General features: G+C 42.8%; 1 protein-coding gene across 1 annotated transcript in view; it reads right to left on the bottom strand.

Annotated features, from left to right (window-relative positions):
• The window catches only part of LOC111843370 (uncharacterized), a 34,937-nt gene extending 23,309 nt beyond the window's left edge, over positions 1 to 11,628 (bottom strand). The window contains exons 1-4 of the mRNA XM_072703507.1: positions 11,396 to 11,628; positions 8,758 to 8,884; positions 6,439 to 6,517; positions 111 to 384 (exon numbers count right to left, since the gene is read on the bottom strand). Of these exons, the coding sequence (XP_072559608.1) occupies positions 111 to 384; positions 6,439 to 6,462 (298 nt within the window). The 5' untranslated portion in view covers positions 6,463 to 6,517; positions 8,758 to 8,884; positions 11,396 to 11,628. The remainder of the gene's footprint in view (positions 1 to 110; positions 385 to 6,438; positions 6,518 to 8,757; positions 8,885 to 11,395) is intronic.
• Positions 11,629 to 22,577: the final 10,949 nt, after the last annotated feature.

The following is a 22,577-nucleotide window of genomic DNA, read 5'->3' as shown; positions in this document are numbered from 1 at the left end:
TAACAAATATCATCATTTCCCATATAATCCTATACAATATGTTAATTTTTCAAGAGATTATAAAGGTTACAATTTAGACAAAAAACAAGAAAGGTTAAACATATGATTACCCTGCTGCAGGTCTTCATTCAGTCTCTGAGCAAGATCATTCAGGTTCATCTTCTTCAAGATTTCAAGCATGACATTGAGAGCATCAACTTCACTGTAGGAACTTATCATCTTGTCGGCGAGGTCTGTTCTATCCAAGTCCTTCACCTGAGCCCTGGAAAGGGGCTTTAACTCTTTATATTTTGTGCGACTCAGTTTCGATTTAAACTTCTTCAGCTCTTCATCATCGAGCTCCTCCAGGTAATCCTCCAAGAGGTCGGTGAGCGAGGTCTGGGTCTGCAGAATGTTGGAGATGAGTCCATGAGACCTCACAAACTCATACATGGTCACTCCTACTAGAGCCCGACCGATTTATCGGCAGGCCGATATTATCGGCCGATATTTGGCATTTTCCAAACTATCGGCATTTATAATGGCCGATACATGAATATTTCAAAAATAAAATAAAAACGGACGAAACACCCTTCAACCATGTCATGAGTGTTGGCGTTGTATAGTTTGTCCACCAGAGGGCACTCTACACCATCCTTGTTGGCAACACTCGTGTATAACGCGCCACACATCCTGCAACCTGCTGATCCAGCCAGAGTCGGGCAGAGAACCAGTTATCGCGAGTATGATCATCGGCGAAGTGTGTTCATGGTGAGTTGGTCACGAGACATACATTGCTTGAATAACAATTAAAAGAACATCCCCATCAGTTCTCTTAACTCAAATAAGCATGATAAAATTCGTGACTATCATGTCCAGTTTTGCTGCTGTTAAATAAGCCGAGAGTGAAGCGGAATTAGCTAACCACAAAGCTAGCTAATGCCACTATCAGTGGAAGACCGCTAACGTTAACATTAATGAGCTTGGAAACCACAACGAACTTATTCTTCCTAAATAAAGTAATGATTACTGTATTTATAACTAGCATATCTCTAGTTACAGTCCCTGCATTGTAAAATGTAAGTAAGACATTTGCGAGGAGTGAACATTTAGACAGAGAAAAAGTATCAAACGTAGCTTGTGCATAAAAGTTAGCTTTTCTTTTACATGTGTGTGAAATCCAATGACGCCAAGTGTGTGTTGCAGACTGTCGTTCAGCCGTAGCATTTGCAGACTGTCGTTCAGCAACTGATGATTGAAAATGGTTTGATGTAGCTTGGTGGAAAGAATTTAAAAAGTGCAGGTAAAGGGATAAGCAAGCTGACATTGTAATTATAAGGTAGCTTATAACCCAGCTAACAATTTATGGTTCCCCGAACGTTCTGGGAACGTTAGTTTTTGGTTCCCGAACGTTCCCTGAAGGTTAGTTTTTGGTTAGGTTTTGGTTACCATGGAAAGTTTGCTTAACGTTCTGCGAACATTAGTTTTTGGTTACACCAAACGTTCCCAGAACGTTCCCCTAATGTTCCCTAAAAGTTGCAACCTTTAGGGAACTTTAGGAGAACGTTCCCTAAACGTTCTGTGTTAGTGGGGAAGGCAATGTAGGGACTAATTATTACACACGCACACAAACATTTAGGAGTGACCTTTATCTTGTTTAATGATAATATAAATGATGATGATAGTAATAATGTCATCATTATTTTTTGCAATTATTACTGTCAATAATAATAATAATAGCCTAATAATAATAATAATAATGCTGGTAGTAATAGCTGTGGCTGTAGCAGCAATCATTATATTTGTATGTTTATGTTACGTTTTATGTTATGTTGTTTTTTGTATATCTCACCTGGCTTGTTTACTTTATATTTTTACAGATGACAAGTGGTGGACGAAGTCAAGTATGGGAGCATTTCACAAAAGGCCCATCAGGTACAGTCACATGCAACATCTGTACAGGCTCTGTGAGCCAGGGATCTGGCAGCCTCAAATTTAAAAATACATCCAACTTGTGGGCACACCTTAAATCAAAACACAAAGAGATCTACGAGAAGATGCAAAAAGAAGCACAGCCTCAAGTTCCAACCACATCATTGACTAGGGATGTCCCGATACAACGTTTTAACTTCCGATACGATACTGATATTGCAGCCTTCAGTACTAACCGATACCGATACAAATCCGATACAATAATCAGCACAAATCATGAATACTTTTACCCATTTCGTTGTGTGGAATGTATGAACGGCTAGGTCAAACTGAGAACAAAAGTCAGCAACAGTAAGTATGGAAAAAAACGACCAATTTATTAACTATATATTGGTTGCATAAATGTGAACCTTTTACATAAGAATATATAAAAAAGAATTAAAGAATAAATATTAAGACCCTGAAAAATATCTTAATTAAATAAACAAAAATATATTTTTTTAAGTGCAAAATACTAATTAAAGGTCACTTCAGTTATTTATTTTTTACCGTCAGCAAATGGTAGGAACAGCTGAGAGCAGGAACATAAGAAAAAAAAAATATTGTTAATTGACCAACTGCTAAAGGTTGAGTGTCCAAAGTTTCAATTTCACACACACTACCCGAAAGAATGAGATCGTTGCATTTACTATCCACAAAAAATAGTGCAAACAAAATAAATATAACTCTAATACAGGGCAGAAAACAAATACCTAACTAAAAGGATGACTACACTTCCTACTCCTCCAACTAACCCGATATTACTCACCACCGACAGTGGCTGGTCATCGAGCACAATAAACTGGCATATCTTTTCTGTTAAGGTTAATGCCTTTTTGCTATCTCTTGTGAATTTGTCACGCTTTGCGAGGGTTTCAGGCAGCGTTGGTTGCTTGAAGTTGCCAGAGGATTGTTTCTTTAACTCAGTGGTCTTGCGAAAGTCCTCATGCAGAGTTTTGTGATGCTGCTTCAAATGCGCGATGAGGTTGGACGTATTAAACTTTCCCGGTTCTGTTCCACCACGGGAAACTTGTGCATGACAAGTGTTGCACTGAGCCACACTGTCTTTTTCGGACTTTAATGAAAAATACTGCCACACGGCCGACATCGGTCTTTTTCTTTGCTACTTCGCTAGCAAGCAGTGTTGTGATCACGTGGGCTTTGCACGCTGGCTCTGGACGCTGCTGGATAGAATAGCTGTAACGGAGTTTAGAGCGGAACGGACTGCTTATATCGGAGATTTTTAACGCAGTCCGATATAATCCGATAGAATTTTTTTGGGCTGATATCGGACCTATTTCCGATATCAATATCGGATCGGGACATCCCTATCATTGACACAGCCAACCCTAAAACAAGTGCTAGAGAAAACCACAAAATGGACTCTAAATGATCCAAGAACTGAAGAAATGGGCAAACTCCTGATGGAGATGATAGCCACTGACATCCTGCCTTTTGCAGTTGTTGAGGGTGCAGGGTTTAAAAGGGTTATGGCAAAGGCAGTGCTCAGATACCCATTAAAGACAGAGAAATTTTTCCGTACAAAGAAGATGGATGAGATTTACACAGGAGTTGTAAACAAAATAAAGAAACTGCTGTCAGTTGAAAATGCAGGAAACAGCATTTCTTTTACCACCGACTGTTGGTCAGGGTCAAATGAGGCACTCATGAGCCTGACTGCTCATTTCATTGACAAGAATTGGAAAAAGGTCCAACTTGTCTTGAACGTGAAATCCTTGTCACAGTCCTACACAGGACAGTACATTGGAGAGACATTTCTGTCCATGCTTGAATAATGGGAAATTGATGAGGAGCGGGTCATGCTTGTACTCAGGGACAGTGGGGCAAATATGGTGAAAGGCATGCGCCTTGTTGAGATGCCAGACCTGAGCTGCAGTGCTCACATACTGCACTGTCATTTACTTGACAGAAAGAGTGGGAATCCATATGATTGGTGGAAACACAACACCAACCGTTTCACCAGACTGTCAGCTTTGGCAAGGCAGTACCTCTCCTGTCCACCCTCCTCTGTGGCGAGCGAAAGAGTGTTCAGCACCATAGGGAATATTTATGAGGATAGGCGAAGCTCTTTGAAAGGAGAGAAGGCAGAGAAACTTTGCTTCTTGTACTACAACCTGCCTCTGCTGGACTGGAGCTATTGAGGATTGACTTATTCAGTACACTACCTCATATACTGTTAGTAATTTATAAGTAGTATAGTTCAGAGTTATATTTATGAAGCTTACCAAGTCTTTTAATACTGGTAACTTTGATTTGGTTGTTGTTGTTATTGTGTTTTTGTTCAAAGGACTTTACGTTTCATATCTTAAGTTTGTATTTTTATACATTTTATTTATCAGAACTTTAATATATTTTGATGTTCCTCTGTTCTGTTGTGACAATAAAAGAAACAAGTTTCTTTTTAAAATGCATTATCATATTATGTTAGTTAAAACTCATGAATAACTACAAATAACTAATGTTACGGAAATCTGTTAATGTTTTGTTGCGAGTTTCTGAAATAATAATAAAAAAAAATATATATATATATCGGCCGATATATATGGGAATATCGGATTTTAAAACCAACAAATATTTGTATCGGTATCGGCCTTCAAAATCCTTTATCGGTCGGGCTCTAACTCCTACACATGGACTGACCTTTCAGTTAACAGAAGGCAGGTTTCCTACTCACAGTCTTATGTGGCTGCTGGAGACACCTGCTGTGATTCTTTCATTATTATCAGTGTGTGTTTATTTTCTGCATTATTATTAAACCTATATTTAACCAGGTCACTCAACTGATTTTTAAAATCTCTTTTAAGAGAGACCTGTCCAATTTAAATAGCAATAAAAATAGTTTACCCAATAAAGCACATTAAAACAATAGGTTGAAAAACAAATTATGATATGGTAAGGAAGTAGCCTGAGGAAGAGCACTGCGGAGAGTGAGCTTTTTGTCTGCCAAGTTATTCTGTTCTGTTACAGTACATCTGTAACATTTGGTGCAGTGCGGTATGGTAAGGAATAGGGATGGCACGGTTCATGAAAAAAAACCGAACCGTTCGGTTCGCTTGTCTCGGTTCGGAGCATGCATGCGTCGCACGGTTCGACGGTTCATGACATGCGCAATGTAGCCTCGTGCCCCGTATGTGACGTCAGTGTGTTTCCCTTTCGCGCGAAAGAATAGGCTATATGCAGAGCGGTGTGACGTAGTTCCGGTAAAAGTTCAGCCAGCTAAGTAATTTCCGGTAGCCTTTCGTTTGCTGCGTTTAGCTCGTGTTTTCGGCGTTACCACCCTGTCTCTGAAGAAAACGTTTAAATTTCAGCCAACCGATAGCACAACATCTGAACACTGTTGTGCGCCTTTGTTGTGTGACTTTATTTAATGTGCGGTTAGGCACTTTGTTAAAGAAAATTAAGTTATCTGTGACAAAACACTCCAGTGAGTGTCATGCCTCGATCGTCCGCTCTTTCCGCATGCCACGCCCCCTCGTTAACCCTGTGTGTATTCCCCGTGTTTACCAGCTGTTCCTGATTGTTGTCAAATTTGTCATTACTTCATTGTATTTAGTCCGCGTTTCCGTTTCTTTGTCCAGTCCGGTCATTATATTGTAATTCTGCTTTACCGCTCGTCTGTGTTCCTTTTGCTCATTAAACCCCGCATTCCCCCGATCCTAGGTCTCCTCGCCTCTGCTTCCCCGGTCAGCGTTGTAACAGTGAGCCTGCTTCCATGCTGCAATGTGAACATTGGCCATGTTCCTAAAAATTCTGTTTATTGCACAGTGTCTGACCACACAGACCTACAGGCTATTGCCAGATGATCATACTAGACATATCAACTGGACATATTTTGCACTATTACAGATTGATGTCTTGTACATACACAGAAACTGATTTTATCGATTACTGAAGAACATTCAATATAATTAATACCAATTTTTTTCACGTTATATATATATATATATATATATATATATATATATATATATATATATATATATATATATATATATATATATATATATATATATATATAACACGAACCGAATCAGGCTTAATCAAGATAGGTGATCTATCATTTTAACGATCCCCAATTAAATTAACCCCGTGGACCGGACAAATACAAAACGAATGATTAAACATTATATGCGTCTCTTTTTGTATGTTTTCTAAATAAGACCGCGTGCCCATACCCAACTGTAATAGCGATTAAAGCGATCTATTCTTTTAGCATTCTTTTAGAACCGTACAGAACCGAAAACCGTGACCATAAAACCGTGATACAAACCGAACCGTGGGTTTTGTGAACCGTGCCACCCCTAGTAAGGAAGTAGCCTGAGGAAGAGCGCTGTGGAGTGTGAGCTGTTTGTCTGCTATTTTCAGCAAACTTCAGCTGAAAATAGTTACTCATCTTAAGCTTTCCTGCATTTCAGTGTCAGGTTTTACAGACAACATGCGTCATATGCCGAAATGTTATAGCCAAACCTCTCCATGGGAATGATGAGCCATTGCTTAGATGATTTTGGCTGGAAAGAAACCAGTTCCTGTGCATCACAGTCTGACTCTGTAATAAAAACCAAAAGTAATGTTAGCTTTATATTCAGAAGTCAGTTTACCAGCTGTAATGTCTTTCAACCAAAGCAAACTGGGCAGTTTTTATTCACACGCAGGCAGTTTATAATCAGAGTAATGTTCACTGATCATTTGGACTAATAACTATTGTATGTATTCTACCATGTGTCAAAAAAGTGTGTAGCCCCTGACATGAGCACTTTTAAGCACCTTTCCAACTATATGCTCTGGAGGACTGTATTTGTCACAGACTACAATAATAATAATAGACACTTTATTGGTCTCCATGGGGAAATTCTCTTTATGCCTCCCCCCAATTTGCCCTTCATAAGTCAAAGCAAGCTGGCCATGAAGGGCAGCCACCCACAGCAGCACCCAGAGAGCTGGGGGTTAAGGGCCTTACTGAAGGACCTGCAGATGTGCCAAAGCCAGGCTCAAACCAGCAACTTTCTGATCACGGGCACAGAGGTTTAGCCCACTGAGCCACATGCTACCCCAAAATGCCCCCAAAATTAGCTCTTCTTCCGAGTTTGAAATTACCTTGCTCTCTAAATTGTTTGTATCTGTTGGTTTCATTACTCAGCTTTAGGGCTGCAACGATTCATCCAGTAACTCTAACTCGATTACAAAAAATCCTCGATGCAAATTCTTTGCTTTGATGCTTTGTGTAATCCGCACGACTATGTACTGCTTAGTGATCACTGTGTTTCACACCTTGGGCCAGTAAAACTCTGAGACACTGAATTATTATTATTTCCTCTCTTTTTCGGTAAATCACAGTGTCCTATGGACAGCTTTGTTCAGGCAGCTGCATTTCTTCATTGCAACCGCCACATGCTCCTCTAAAGGCTCACACACACACTCACTCACATTCACTTACATACACAAGAACATGCACACATCATTCCTACCTCATCCAGGAGATACAATCCTGTCAGAACTTTTTTTTATGGCTCCTATAAATGTACAAGAATATAGAGAGTAAAGGCCATTTTAATTTATGCCTTAGTTTAAGATATATGTATACATTTTTGCAATAATTTTATGAAATTAAAACAAATATGTACATAAATGCACTAAATGGGTTTAGTTCTTTTGTCAGTTGTTGTATGGAGTTCAATCATTAAAAATGTTCCTAAAAAGGAAACCCATGAGTTGTTCATTTTAAGAGACCTATTTTTTTCTTTTTTGAATAGTTACTATTGCTCTTTAATAAGACAAAAGTATTTCTTATTCGATTACTCGATGTAATAATCGATGGAATACTCGATTACTAAAATAATCGATAGCTGCAGCCCTACTCAGCTTTGTTATGCTTAAATGTTCCTTCAATATTCAATGGGCATTTTGGAAATGAAAGGATACATTTTTCTATCGATACATACAGTACTTGAAATGGGTCAGTACTCACAGGTACGCAGTACAGCACCTCTTTGTGATGGCACTTCACAATATATGCTGAGAGCACTGACACCAAGAAATGAATAACAAGGGGAGTACCAGCACCTGGTGTTGAATATCAAGGGGAGGAGCAGCACCTGGTGCTGAATAACAAGGGGAATACCAGCAATTAGTGCTGAATAACAAGGGGAATACCACCATGTAGTACTTAATAACAAGGGGAGTACCAGTATTTGGTGCTGAATAACAAGGGGAATACCAGCATGCAGTACTTGATAACAAGGGGAGTACCGGCACCTGGTGCTGAATAACAAGGGGAGTACCAGCACATAGTACTGAATAATAAGGGGAGTACCTGCATGCAGTGGTAAATAACAAAGGGAGTATCGGCCGTTGGTGTTGAATAACGAGTGGAGTACTGGCAATTGGTGCTAAATAACAAGGGCAGTACCTGCACGCAGTACTGAATAACAAGGGCAGCACCTGCACGTAGTACTGAGTAACAAGGGGAGTACCAGCACCTGGTGCTGAATAACAACGGGAGTACTAGCTCCTGGTACTGAATAACAAGGGGAGTACCAGCAATTCGTGCTGAATAACAATGAGAATACCAGCATGTAGTACTGAGTAACAAGGGGAGTACCAGCACCTGGTCCTGAATAGCAAGGGGAGTACCAGCAATTGGTGCTGAGTAACAAGGGGAATATCAGCACCAGGTGCTGAATAAGTAGGGGAGTGATCAAGGATGGTATACCATGGATATTATTCTCTACCACATTTGATTGTTTTCAGGATCTTTTAGGTTGCCTGAGTTCATTGCTGTATGCTGACCTGCTCCTTGCCTTTAATGCTGCAGAAGTACTTAAACTTATCCTGAAGGATTCTCTCTGGTGGCTGGGGTCCAGCAGTGTTAGTATGAGCAGGTCTTGATGTATTTTTCTTGTGGGAGATGGGTAATCTGGGAAAAGTAACAGAATATCCATTACAGAGAAAGGCTAAAAAATTCTGTTTATCATTCCATTACCTTTATTCCATCTACAGTACCTCCCCGTAGGTGAACCTTAACTGCCCACCCAGGGAACCCCACACAGAGAAACACCTACTGACCAAGACACAAGAACAGATCCCACCAAGTCAGCAGCCAGTGAGCTTTGCTATATCTCGGGTTTTATGTTCGACACCATCATAGTGAATTAAAAATCCAGGGCTGCTGGTCTACATGGGAGTGGGCAGTACTATATCATGCTATGCACATACACATCCCCTCCACTGGTCTACATGGGAGTGGGCAGTACTATATCATGCTATGCACATACACATCCCCTCCACTGGTCTACATGGGAGTGGGCAGTACTATATCATGCTATGCATATACACATCCCCTCCACTGGTCTACATGGGAGTGGGCAGTACTATATCATGCTATGCACATACACATCCCCTCCACTGGTCTACAGGGAAGTGGGCGGTTACAGAAGCTGCCCAGCAAAAGGCTTCAGCTCTAAGGGTCGGTTTAAACTCGACACTCGCAATGCGTTTGCTTAAGCATCATCAAAATCAAAGTCAGCTTTATTGTCAATTTCTTCACATATACTAGACATACAAAAAAATCGAAATTACGTTCCTCACTGTCCCATGCGCAGACAAGACACGACAAGACATGACCGGATAGGACAAACAGCAAAGTGCAAAGGCACAACAAAAAACACATCCTAACTACTGAGTAACAGTATATAAAGTGCAGGTAGCTTAAGGCATATACTCTTAGAAATTAGAGTGTAATAATAAGTGTTTCCAGTATTATAAAGTGTTTATGTGCTGAGACATTCAATAATAGCAGCTGTAATTTTAATAATAATAATGGTAACAGATGTGTGCAATTTGCATAGTGCAGAGGTAGTTGTTCCTGTGGGTCAAAGTCCAGAGTGTTTTCTTTTGGGAGGGGGGGGCAGATTCCTGGTCACTTGCCAGTCTGGTGGCTCTGTTGGCTGGTGCTGAGTGTGGGGGGGGGGAGAGTTTAGTAGTCTGACAGCCTGGTGGATGACGCTGTTGCTGAGTCTGGTAGTGCGGGAACGGAGGCTCCTATACCTCCTTCCAGAGGGCAGGAGGCTGTTTATCTTCATAATATTCATTTGGCACAGATTTTGCCAAATCTTAGTATGTTAAACTCAAATTTGTAAGTTTTTATACATGACAGATAAATCATCTGAATAAAAGACAAAGTCGGCTCAACTTTCATTGTTTGGAATTCTTAGTACGTAAGACTAAAATTTTTAAGTTTCTATACATATGAAAGATAAATTATCTGGCCAAATATTTTTGTTAAAAGATAAGGGGTTTTCTTCATCACACAAAACTTTGATCGAGTTGGCCTCAAAATGTAAAACCTAGTGCAGTAAGTAGCCTTGCAATTTAAGCTGTCTTAACGTTTTCTTTTTTACAGTGCATGTAATAACAGATCGAGGAGCAGGGCCGGTGCTTCACGTACGTGGCTGGGCCCAGGACAGCTTTACAATTTTGCCCTATAAAAAAAACACTATAACCACCTCTAGGCATATTTTTTATGGTTTCTGAGAAACTGGGTCTACTTGCCATGGTGTGAACGTACTGGCCCAGTCTGAATTGGTTAGTCTTTCTGGTGACAGCCCTGCATCATCATCACAATGCTTTTCGGACTCAACCGGCTGTGTCACCTCTTCCTCAGTCTGACACTGATGCTCCGTAATGCATTCTCCTTCATCTACCTTCGCAACATTTATCTTATGGGCCTGTCAAAAAAAGAAAATATTATGCTACTTGCACATAGTTATTAACTACAAGTAATAACGGGAAAGTACAATTCTTTACTTCCCGTCTAATATTTTGTGCAACTGCTGACCTGTCGAATATTAATTCTTCCATCCGTATGATAAATTTATGGAGCATCGGAGAGCATTACGTAATACTATTATACACGTGCGCCCTAAACGAGAGTATGCTATTCAGATAGGTATGCTAAAATGTCAGAAGAGCTCATGACATGTTTATAATTCATTATTAAATCTGGCCAGTAGATCGATCTTTCTTTTTCCACATAATAAATAACGATCTAATATCATTCCACTGATCGGCAGGTTTCACAGACAGCCGACGCACTGGGTGTGTTCGAGGCCAGAATGTAAATCATTATAGGCAGGTTGGAGAGATCCGAGATCCCCCGGTCTTGTAGTGAGGCACATAGCAAAGCATTTAAATTGCGCTTTGAACGCGCCCCCCGAGAAGTTTGTTTGCTGCCGATCAGACACCGGCAGCCAGTTACGGTAATTCCGCCCCCCGAAATGAACCGAGAGGATCCCTCCGGTCGGCGAAATCTACAGAAGGGGGCAAGTCACAGCACCTGCTCTAAATAATCTTGCTCCCCCGTAGCACCTGTTACATGTAAGTTCATGCTTATTTTATCATTAGTTACATTTATTAACTATAATTTTACCTTGCAATACAAATTGTCTTTATATTATTCCAGAACCTTATTCTTCTTTCTTCACAAACTGGAGACTCCAGCTTTAAATCACTTTCAACTTCTTTTACAGACAGGAAATGATCCGCTTCGTGTCAAACGCGGAACTGGTCTGCGCAGAAACGGACGTGGATTCAGTGGCACGGCGGACCATAACCCTAACCCTAACCTTCAGAACTCCATTTGTATGGGAGGTATTTTCTGCAAAAAATAAAAAGAAAATACAATCTCCACTTTGCCATTTAGTTTCCATAGTCTGTGCGCAAAAATCCGGCAAAAATGAAAGAGAAATCAAAATAACACCATTTGCATTTTCATTTTCCACTCAGGCACGAGTAATTTGTGCAAAAATTAAGTATAAAATTAAAAGAACACTTTGTCTTTTCATTATCTCTTTTGCATTTTCATTTTCAATATACTCGCGGTATTTTAGTGTCATAATTCAAATGAAACCGCTAATAGGTAAAAGAAAGAGCAATATCGACTTTGCATTTGCTTTATCTTCACAGCATGCACATTAACTGCTAAAATTAAAATTAAAATGAAATCTTTTCATCATATTTACTTTTCTGAGGCTTATCGGTACATCTATGACAATATTAAAAAGAAAACTCAAAATGGATAAACCGAAATCAAAGTGCCCGTTTGGATTTTCATTTTCAGCACAAACAGCACTGAGGCTGTAAAAATGAAAAGACAAACACAAATGAGTTACAGCGCCATCTACTGCACTTTGGCTTTTCGTTTTCCATTTAGCATTTTCGTTTCCTACTTTTCATTTTCGTTTTCAAGTTCACGTCATGCAAATATATGCTAATAAGGTGGGTGGGTCGATGGGCGTGTCTATGACTACAAAAAAGGACTGTGACCGTCAAGAACCGTACTGTACTTGCCAACAGAATGGTGAATGTTGTTCGGGAAACGGTGCGGGAGTTACTAGAGTTGGCAAACTCCACTGGCGAACTGGATGAAAATTTCATTTTATTAAGATGTGAAGTTATAATAGACTGGCTTGGATATGTCGAGGCATTAACCGACGTAGAGGTGAATTCGGCTGTGTGGCGAAATTTATACGAGGTAGTGTATGGAGTCAGAATAGTGCCATATGTACTTGTATGTGTACTTTCCAATTTGCACCCGTAAAAAGAAATTTGCTCACACTGAACACAATTTTCATTCGCAAAAAAAAATATTTTGCAAATACAAGTCAATATTTTTTGTAAATGCGAAACCAAACATCTTCATAAAAATATTTTTTACAAAGATAGAATGGTTTTCAAGTACAAAACCTGTATTGCAAATCCAAGTCCTCTTGCAAATACCAACCTGCGAGTGCAAATTCACACTTGCGCATATAAATAATTTTGGCACTAATTTGCCTAGCGCTTTGCAGATAAATATTTGCTTGCATGTCCACCAATCAAATTAATTCATTTTCTAGCCAATCATAAAACCACTGGTGTCCTGCATACCATAACCGTACACTACCTCGTATAAATTTCGCCACACAGCCGAATTCACCTCTACGTCGGTTAATGCCTCGACATATCCAAGCCGGTCTATTATAACTTCAAATCTTAATAAAATGAAATTTTCATCCAGTTCACCAGTGGAGTTTGCCAACTCTAATAACTCCCGCACCGTTTCCCGAACAACATTCGCCATTCTGTTGGCAGGTACAGTACGGTTCTTGACGGTCACAGTCCTTTTTTGTAGTCATAGACACGCCCATCGACCCACCCACCTTATTAGCATATATTTGCATGATGTGAACTTGAAAACGAAAATGAAAAGTAGGAAACGAAAATGCTAAATGGAAAACGAAAAGCCAAAGTGCAGTAGATGGCGCTGTAACTCATTTGTGTTTGTCTTTTCATTTTTACAGCCTCAGTGCTGTTTGTGCTGAAAATGAAAATCCAAACGGGCACTTTGATTTCGGTTTATCCATTTTGAGTTTTCTTTTTAATATTGTCATAGATGTACCGATAAGCCTCAGAAAAGTAAATATGATGAAAAGATTTCATTTTAATTTTAATTTTAGCAGTTAATGTGCATGCTGTGAAGATAAAGCAAATGCAAAGTCGATATTGCTCTTTCTTTTACCGATTAGCGGTTTCATTTGAATTATGACACTAAAATACCGCGAGTATATTGAAAATGAAAATGCAAAAGAGATAATGAAAAGACAAAGTGTTCTTTTAATTTTATACTTAATTTTTGCACAAATTACTCGTGCCTGAGTGGAAAATGAAAATGCAAATGGTGTTATTTTGATTTCTTTTTCATTTTTGCAGGATTTTTGCGCACAGACTATGGAAACTAAATGGCAAAGTGGAGATTGTATTTTCTTTTTATCAATTTCATTTTGACCGGTGCCAGAGTCTGGTCCGCATGAGCGGCAATAAGTCGGACTTGTTTCCGGTGAGGGTTGGACTCCGTCAGGGCTGTCCTTTGTCACCGATTCTGTTCATAACTTTTATGGACAGAATTTCTAGGCGCAGCCAGGGCATTGAGGGTGTCCGGTTTGGTGACCTCAGGATTGGGTCTCTGCTTTTTGCAGATGATGTGGTCCTGTTGGCCTCATCAGACCGTGACCTTCGGCTCTCGCTGGGACAGTTCGCAGCCGAGTGTGAAGCGGCTGGGATGAGAATCAGCACCTCCAAATCCGAGACCATGGTCCTCAGCCGGAAAAGGGTAGAATGCTCTCTCCGGGTCGGGGATGGGATCCTTCCCCAAGTGGAGGAGTTTAAGTATCTCGGGGTCTTGTTCACGAGTGGGGGGACGATGGAGCGGGAGGTCGACAGGCGGATCGGTGCGGCGTCCGCAGTGATGCGGGCGCTGCATCGGTCTGTCATGGTGAAGAAGGAGCTGAGCCAAAAGGCGAAGCTCTCGATTTACCAGTCGATCTACGTTCCTACCCTCACCTATGGTCACGAGCTGTGGGTAGTGACCGAAAGATCGCGAGTGCAAGCGGCCGAAATGAGTTTCCTCCGCAGGGTGGCTGGGCTCTCCCTTAGAGATAGGGTGAGGAGCTCGGTCATTCGGGAGGGACTCAGAGTAGAGCCGCTGCTCCTCCGCATTGAGAGGAGTCAGATGAGGTGGCTCGGGCATCTGATCAGGATGCCTCCTGGGCGCCTCCCTGGTGAGGTGTTCCGGGCATGTCCCACTGGGAGGAGGCCCCGGGGAAGACCCAGGACACGCTGGAGGGACTATGTCTCTCGGCTGGCCTGGGAACGCCTCGGGATTCCCCCAGAGGAGCTGGAGGAAGTGGCCGGGGAGAGGGAAGTCTGGGTTTCCCTGCTGAGACTGCTGCCCCCGCGACCCGACCTCGGATAAGCGGGAGAAAATGGATGGATGGATGGATACTAGAACTGTGGTGGGGATGGGGTGCTGCTGACCTCAACCCGGGACGTTTTGGGTCGGTGGAGGGAATACTTCGAAGACCTCCTCAATCCCACCGACACGCCTTCCGATGTGGAAGCAGAGTATGGGGACTTGGGTGTGGACTCCCCTATCTCGGGGGCGGAGGTCGCTGAGGTGGTTAAAAAGCTCCTCGGTGGCCGAGCCCCGGGGGTGGATGAGATCCGCCCAGAGTTCCTGAAGGCTCTGGATGCTGTAGGGCAGTCTTGGTTGACACGCATCTGCAGCATCGCGTGGACATCGGGGGCAGTGCCTCTGGACTGGCAGACCGGGGTGGTGGTCCCCCTCTTCAAGAAAGGGGACCAGAGGGTGTGCTCCAACTATAGGGGGATCACACTCCTCAGCCTCCCTGGTAAGGTCTATTCGGGGGTTCTGGAGAGGAGGGTCCGCCGGATTGTCGAACCTCGGATTCAGGAGGAGCAGTGTGGTTTTCGCCCCGGCCGTGGAACAGTGGACCAGCTCTATACTCTCCGCAGGGTTCTGGAGGGTTCATGGGAGTTTGCCCAACCAGTCTACATGTGTTTTGTGGACTTGGAGAAGGCATTCGACCGTGTCCCTCGGGCAGTCCTGTGGGGGGTGCTCCGGGAGTATGGGGTGCCGGGCTTCCTTTTAAGGGCTGTTCGGTCCCTGTATGACCGGTGCCAGAGTCTGGTCCGCATGAGCGGCAATAAGTCGGACTTGTTTCCGGTGAGGGTTGGACTCCGTCAGGGCTGTCCTTTGTCACCGATTCTGTTCATAACTTTTATGGACAGAATTTCTAGGCGCAGCCAGGGCGTTGAGGGTGTCCGGTTTGGTGACCTCAGGATTGGGTCTCTGCTTTTTGCAGATGATGTGGTCCTGTTGGCCTCATCAGACCGTGACCTTCGGCTCTCGCTGGGACAGTTCGCAGCCGAGTGTGAAGCGGCTGGGATGAGAATCAGCACCTCCAAATCCGAGACCATGGTCCTCAGCCGGAAAAGGGTAGAATGCTCTCTCCGGGTCGGGGATGGGATCCTTCCCCAAGTGGAGGAGTTTAAGTATCTCGGGGTCTTGTTCACGAGTGGGGGGACGATGGAGCGGGAGGTCGACAGGCGGATCGGTGCGGCGTCCGCAGTGATGCGGGCGCTGCATCGGTCTGTCATGGTGAAGAAGGAGCTGAGCCAAAAGGCGAAGCTCTCGATTTACCAATCGATCTACGTTCCTACCCTCACCTATGGTCACGAGCTATGGGTAGTGACCGAAAGAACGAGATCGCGAGTGCAAGCGGCCGAAATGAGTTTCCTCCGCAGGGTGGCTGGGCTCTCCCTTAGAGATAGGGTGAGGAGCTCGGTCATTCGGGAGGGACTCAGAGTAGAGCCGCTGCTCCTCCGCATTGAGAGGAATCAGATGAGGTGGCTCGGGCATCTGATCAGGATGCCTCCTGGGCGCCTCCCTGGTGAGGTGTTCCGGGCATGTCCCACTGGGAGGAGGCCCCGGGGAAGACCCAGGACACGCTGGAGGGACTATGTCTCTCGGCTGGCCTGGGAACGCCTCGGGATTCCCCCAGAGGAGCTGGAGGAAGTGGCCGGGGAGAGGGAAGTCTGGGTTTCCCTGCTGAGACTGCTGCCCCCGCGACCCGACCTCGGATAAGCGGGAGAAAATGGATGGATGGATGGATACTAGAACTGGTGGCCATAAGTGGAAATTAGCGGGACAACACTTTAAAACAAATTTGAGGAAGCACTTCTTTACACAGCGTGTAGTTAGAGTATGGAATAGTCTTCCTGCTAGTGTAGTGGAAGCTAAAACCATGGGTTCCTTTAAATCAGAGCTAGATAAGATTTTAACAACTCTGAGCTATTAGTTAAGTTCTCCCCAAACGAGCTTGATGGGCCGAATGGCCTCCTCTCGTTTGTAAATTTCTTATGTTCTTATGTCACTTGTTACCTGCCTGGTTCAATGTATTCTGCACCTTCAAATACAGCTGGGAACTCTGCTCACATACACATTGACAAGACATTACTTGGCATTATTTAGCAATTTGCCGTCAGCACCTGAAGGGCTTAGACACTTTGAGCCACTGAAAACACAGCTGAGTATGAAAGACGATGAAGCCTGAAACTTATATCACTTGTTACATTCCTGGCTCGATGTATTCTGCACCTTCAAATACAGCTGGGAATTATCAACTGACACTTACTGTACATTAGTTTTCATTAACTCAGTTTAAAAAGGGTTGTGCCACTGAAAACTTACTGCAGTTAGTAAAGCAAAAATAAATGATCTGTGTTTCTTGGCAAGGTATAGAAAGGAATACTGGAGTAGAAAACAATGTTTTTAATTTTGAGACATTGTGAGAATTTTTTCTTTCCATGACAAAATTCACTTTTTTTGTAAGGCGAAATGAAACCATGACAACTGTAAAAGGAGAATTTCTTTATTCAAACAGATGATCAACTTATAACAACAACAAAAACAAGAACAACAGTGACTCTCTCCTTTGAGACAATGAGCCATGATCTGGTATGTGTACCTCACATTCAGGTTCACTCTTTGGCTTCAGTCATGTCATGAACTCTGAGGTCGTCGCCACACTTTCTGTAAAACATACCAAGGTTCTCTGCTTCTACTGTATAAATGTGAACAGGAAGGACTCCGCAGCTTCCAGGTCATTTCCGCTTCTAAGTTTGTCCACTGCATCCTTTTTTCAGTTTCTGTAATGTCTCAAAATACAGGCAGGGTGATGTTCCCATGGAAACATGATTTATTGTGTCTTATCCTCTCCACAGCCGTTTCCATGTCTCTAGTTATTGGGCTCTGGTTTAGGAGGGAAGATATAAAATCAGGACCTCAGATGCTGTTTAAAACTCCATGTAGAAACAATGTAATGGGTACATGATACTTCACAGATGTATGAAACAAACAAACAAACAAGCACTAAATAAGGTGTCCTAGGTTTAGATTTGACATCTGACATTGGACATTTAAACCACATTCAGTATGTAAACCCACTGAGTTAAAAATAATTCTACTTTTCTTTGTTATAAAGATCACTTGGATATGTGTGTTTAGAGTGTAAACTGCCTGCATAAACCTACTTTAGCCAAACACTATTGCGAGCCAATTTGAATGAAAAAGTACCTGTTATATATCTTACTGATGCTGTGTGGGTTGCTTTCATCTTTAATCAATAACGCCGTGTGAAACGTTCACTACGATGAGCCTACCCTGCATCATGACCACCATTCGCATAATTAGTCTGTACCAAGTACAAAAATGAAAATCAAATAAGCATGTCTTCGCAAATGCAGTTTAAAATGAGTCCCAGTACGTGTGAACTGTGTATAATCCTTATGAAGAGAGGCAGCGATAGAAGCAGAAAGCGAGGATATCACCGATCAGGAGCAGGCCCAGCAGCAGGAGGAAATGACTGTGGGGCAGTTAAATTCCCCCCTTTAACTTCCTGGGGTAATATCCTCTGTGGCCGGGGGGGTTTGGGAGCTTCGGCAGTGTCACAGCTGCTTGGTCTACAGGCCTCAGGGTCTCTTTGGAGTTTCGTTATTTTTCAGATACGTTATTTTGTACCTTATTCCTGAACTTATTTTGACCAAGAACACAAGCAATGAATCACAGTGGAAAACTAGTGTTAATGGTTTTACCTATTTTGAATCACACTCCATAGGTCTATAGCTTACATCCTGAGCAAAGTAACACAGCGGGTTCAGTATATATACGGTTAATAATTTTTGGTTAGCATCTTGCCTCTAATATATTCCCCCACACATCAGTCACACAAAACTGGAGACTGACAATCACTTTGGCAAATTTTAAAACATTTTATGTTGCAGGTCTAGGGGCTGCCATAGATTCTGACAGCATAAGAGAGAAGATTACAAGAAACCAAGACAGAAACACAGTTTCTGGGCAGGACACTCATTTGACCCCCAATAACATGAAAGGAAAACACAATGAGTGCCTCCATAGCTTTGAGGCTTGGCCTGTGTCACCGTGGCCAGCGAGTTGCGCTGTGCAGTGAGTAAACCTCACTCCCCAACTCCTCAGGAGGCGCTCTCCTCGCATAGGCCTTTGAAACCAAATAAACGTACCTCCTGAGTGATCTCACCATCTATCCCTTCTATACGGAACTATTTACGGTCATCACTCTGCATGTCACACAAGACAATTATTACACTATCTGCTGAAACCACACAAAAAGCAATTAATTCAAGACCACCCACTTGAGCAACACTTCTGCGTTCGACTTCTACTTGAAATATTTTTTGCTATTAAATATAGCAGAGTTCCATACTCTTACTGGATTTCCCTCACACCATGTTATGCTTGATAAGGGGGTGTTACTGAGGAAGTAAACTTTCATGTAGTTAAATGTGTCATTGGACACTGTTCCACCAGCCCATATAAACATTTTGCCACAGGTGATAGGAAATAGCCAATGAAATAAGGAATAATGATCTTTCCTGGTTAATAAGAGGCATCCCAAAGAGCAAACGGACCCAAAAAACCTTTGAAAATGGGGGGGGTGTGACCTTCACATCACCACAGCCCCTCTCATGTAGCTCCTCTACGCACCTCCAGGTTTAGGAACAGTTTCTACCCAACTGCAATCAGACTCATGAACAATCAGTAACCTTGTGTCACCTCCACTGCTATCCAAATGTAACAGGCTGGGCCACAGCCTGCGTAGTAGGGGTTTAGGCTGCCTAACCCTCCGGATGGAGAAGATACAGCCGGATCTGGGTCCCTGTACCCTCACCGACCACCCCCCGAGTCTGCTACATGCACTACCTGAGCAGATCGGCTAAGGCTCCAGGATTTTCCTATCAGTGTCACAGTGCAAACCTGGAGTGTGGTACTGTTGGGGATGGCGTGATGTTTAAGCACCCGCCCTGTACCCCCCTCCACCGAAGTACTCAGCAGTAGCAGGTGAGGCGCCCCTACTCCGGAGAGAGCCTAACTGATAGATGCAGGATAGCCACTGTACACCAGGATAAGGTAAATCGAACACACAGACAATTTATTCCCTGTATGATATTTATCAAGTTATTAAATGTAAAGAACCAAAACTCACATACAAAAGAGGACTGCAATTACCAAACTGAGTTTCACCAACAACCTGACTCCCCTCTATTAATGAAACCCCAGCCCCTGTCACCCTACTGAGCGCTCAGTGCCTAACGGTAGAGGCCTCAATTAAGAACCCCCATTTACCTCCCTCCTCCTTACTCTGACAGGTTACTTTTCACCCTTCATACAACACAACACATTCGTGGTAATTTTACAACAGGACACATTCATATAACACATTCACAATAACAACCTCATAACAGAAATTAACCATATTCATTTAGCGCTTTATAACACTGTCACTTTATAATAATCAGTCCAATAACATCAACACTCCCCTGCGAAAGTCTGCTCAGTATGTCTACTTCCACAATGTCCGCCAGAGAAATCGGGCATCCGGGCGTACAGTTAGAACATGGCGGGTCTGCCGGGTTGTAGCGTACGCAGCAAATGGGGTGTGCAGCAGCGATCTCTTAAAACTCCGCTTACTGTCTGTCCGGTTAGCGGATGTCTTCTACTTGTTGGCCAAGTTGCTGATCACTCTGACTTGCATTCGCCAAAATAAATTGTATTAAATATCACCTGCGCCGTCCTTGGTGCGTGAAGTTGAAGAGTCGTCTCCATATAGCAGGGAGATTACTGCGATCCCTCCAACCTCCGATTCCCTCTGTGCGGCACCGGGAGTAGCTCTCCGACGATGCCCGTCTGTGTTCTGGTCGCTGACAGCAATTTTCCTCTCCGGAGCACCAACGTGGCTCGAACCTGCCTTCGAACTAACTCGGTCCTGTGCACCGGTTAAGTACACTAAGAGATACTCCTTACTCACTCTACACCACCCGTTCCCCCTCGAACACCCCAAAAAAACTACTTCCTCTCTCTCTTCTTCCCGCCTGCCGCGCTGCCCCGCTATACGCAGCAGCATTACGTCGTGACGCACCGTCACACATACATATATTTCTGTATCTCTGTCTCTATTTATTCCTGGGATTCTGGTCTTATTTATTTACTTATTTATAATTCACTTTATCTTTACATTCACTTGTCGTCCTGTTGTCTATCCATCTTATTGTCTATGTTCACTGTCTGCAGGAACACATGCAAGCAAGCATTTCATTGTACACGGTACTCATACTTGCACACATGACAATAAAAAATTTTAATTGAATTGTTTTACGAATGCGGCGAATTCCACAGACAAAAATTGAGGCCATTATCAGGCAGTATTGTATGTGGGTAAGACTGATGTCAAGAACCTAATTACTGTATGTTCCCAGCGGTAGGGGAGGCCGTGAAGGCTTCCTCAGGCCACTTGCTGTGGTAGTCTGTTAGTGTCTTGACACACCGGCAATCCCAAGCAGCCGTCTCAAAGGGGCCGAGCACATCGATACCTCTCTGCTCCCATGGCTCTGGAGTGGAGCAGCAGAGGGCGCAGCAGTTTTATCTGAAGACTGGCACAATCAGCAGCTTTTCACCAGAGCTTTCCAGAGATGTTCACAAGATTAGAATCACAGTTAAGTCTCAAGTCTCTGCCATAGAGTCCAACTGATGTCTCAATCATCATTCCAATTTGACATTACTGTTTACCAAATATTTAACTGCCTATTTGTTTATTTTGTTTTGTTTGTTTTAGTAACTGATGCGACTAAATGGGAAGGTTCAGTTCAAAAACTGCATGTCTCATAGTTCCTTAGACTTATATACATTTTCAAAGTAATTGCTATTTCAAATGCCTTTGAAGCAATGCTATTTGTGTAAGCACTTTTCTATTGTAGATGTTAAAACTAATACTTTCTCAAAAAATAACATTATGATGAAGACGTCCCTTGCAGGAAAGTTTGGCATAGATCCCCGAGTCGGACCGTATGTGTGCACATACTGCTGTGCTGAAAGCATGTCAGACTGGCCCTGCGCTGGAACCAGACCAAATAATGCCAGACTCCGCCCTCAAATAGGTTAAAGTGATGTGATATATTTCACGGAGACGTTGCTTTGTTCTCACTATAGCTTGGTGGCCTTCATGAACCAGCCCCACCAAGGTGTAGTGCAGTGAGACGGGAGCCTCTGAACATATATGCGCTTTGAAGGGGGCCGACCCTCTGATATCTGTGTGAAACGCTGACTGCTCAGGGCAGGAAGCAGAGGCAGAAGTGAACTTATCTGGGGAGAGAGCAGACAAAGCAGATGACAACATAGCGACAAACTCCAATTCAGTCTCCACCTTCTCATCGCCGGCAGGCGGCAAAGTCAGGCAGGAAAGGCATTCCGCAGTCTTAGGGTGCTTTGCCACTGCACCAGGTACTGTAACTTTGGTACTGTACTTGAAGATGCTGCTTTTCCACTGGCGTAAAAACTGGTACTGGTGCCAAATGACATCACAGCGCAAAGTGGGGTATTTTGTACCAAATTAGAAAAAAGGCTGTAGTATACTATAGGGCTGGACAATTTGCAATATTAATACCAACATACCTTGGCATGCACATGCATTTCTTACATCGATAGTAAGCAAGATTAAGATCAGGTATTTTCTTACCATCAGTTCTTAATGAACATTACAGTTCAGGGAGTTTAAGTTTCGCTAAAACATTTTCACTATGTCATAGAAAAAAAAACATAGCTACAGTAGCTTTGCAATTTTAACTATTATTCCTTTTATAGATTGTCTAATATATGTTTAAAAATCAGTTTAAAGTTT

This window comes from Paramormyrops kingsleyae, chromosome 20 (genome assembly GCF_048594095.1).
Source record: "Paramormyrops kingsleyae isolate MSU_618 chromosome 20, PKINGS_0.4, whole genome shotgun sequence".
Taxonomy (NCBI): Eukaryota; Metazoa; Chordata; class Actinopteri; order Osteoglossiformes; family Mormyridae; genus Paramormyrops; species Paramormyrops kingsleyae.
The sequence above is the reverse complement of the archived record's forward strand: the minus strand, read 5'-3'. Positions and strand labels throughout refer to the sequence as shown.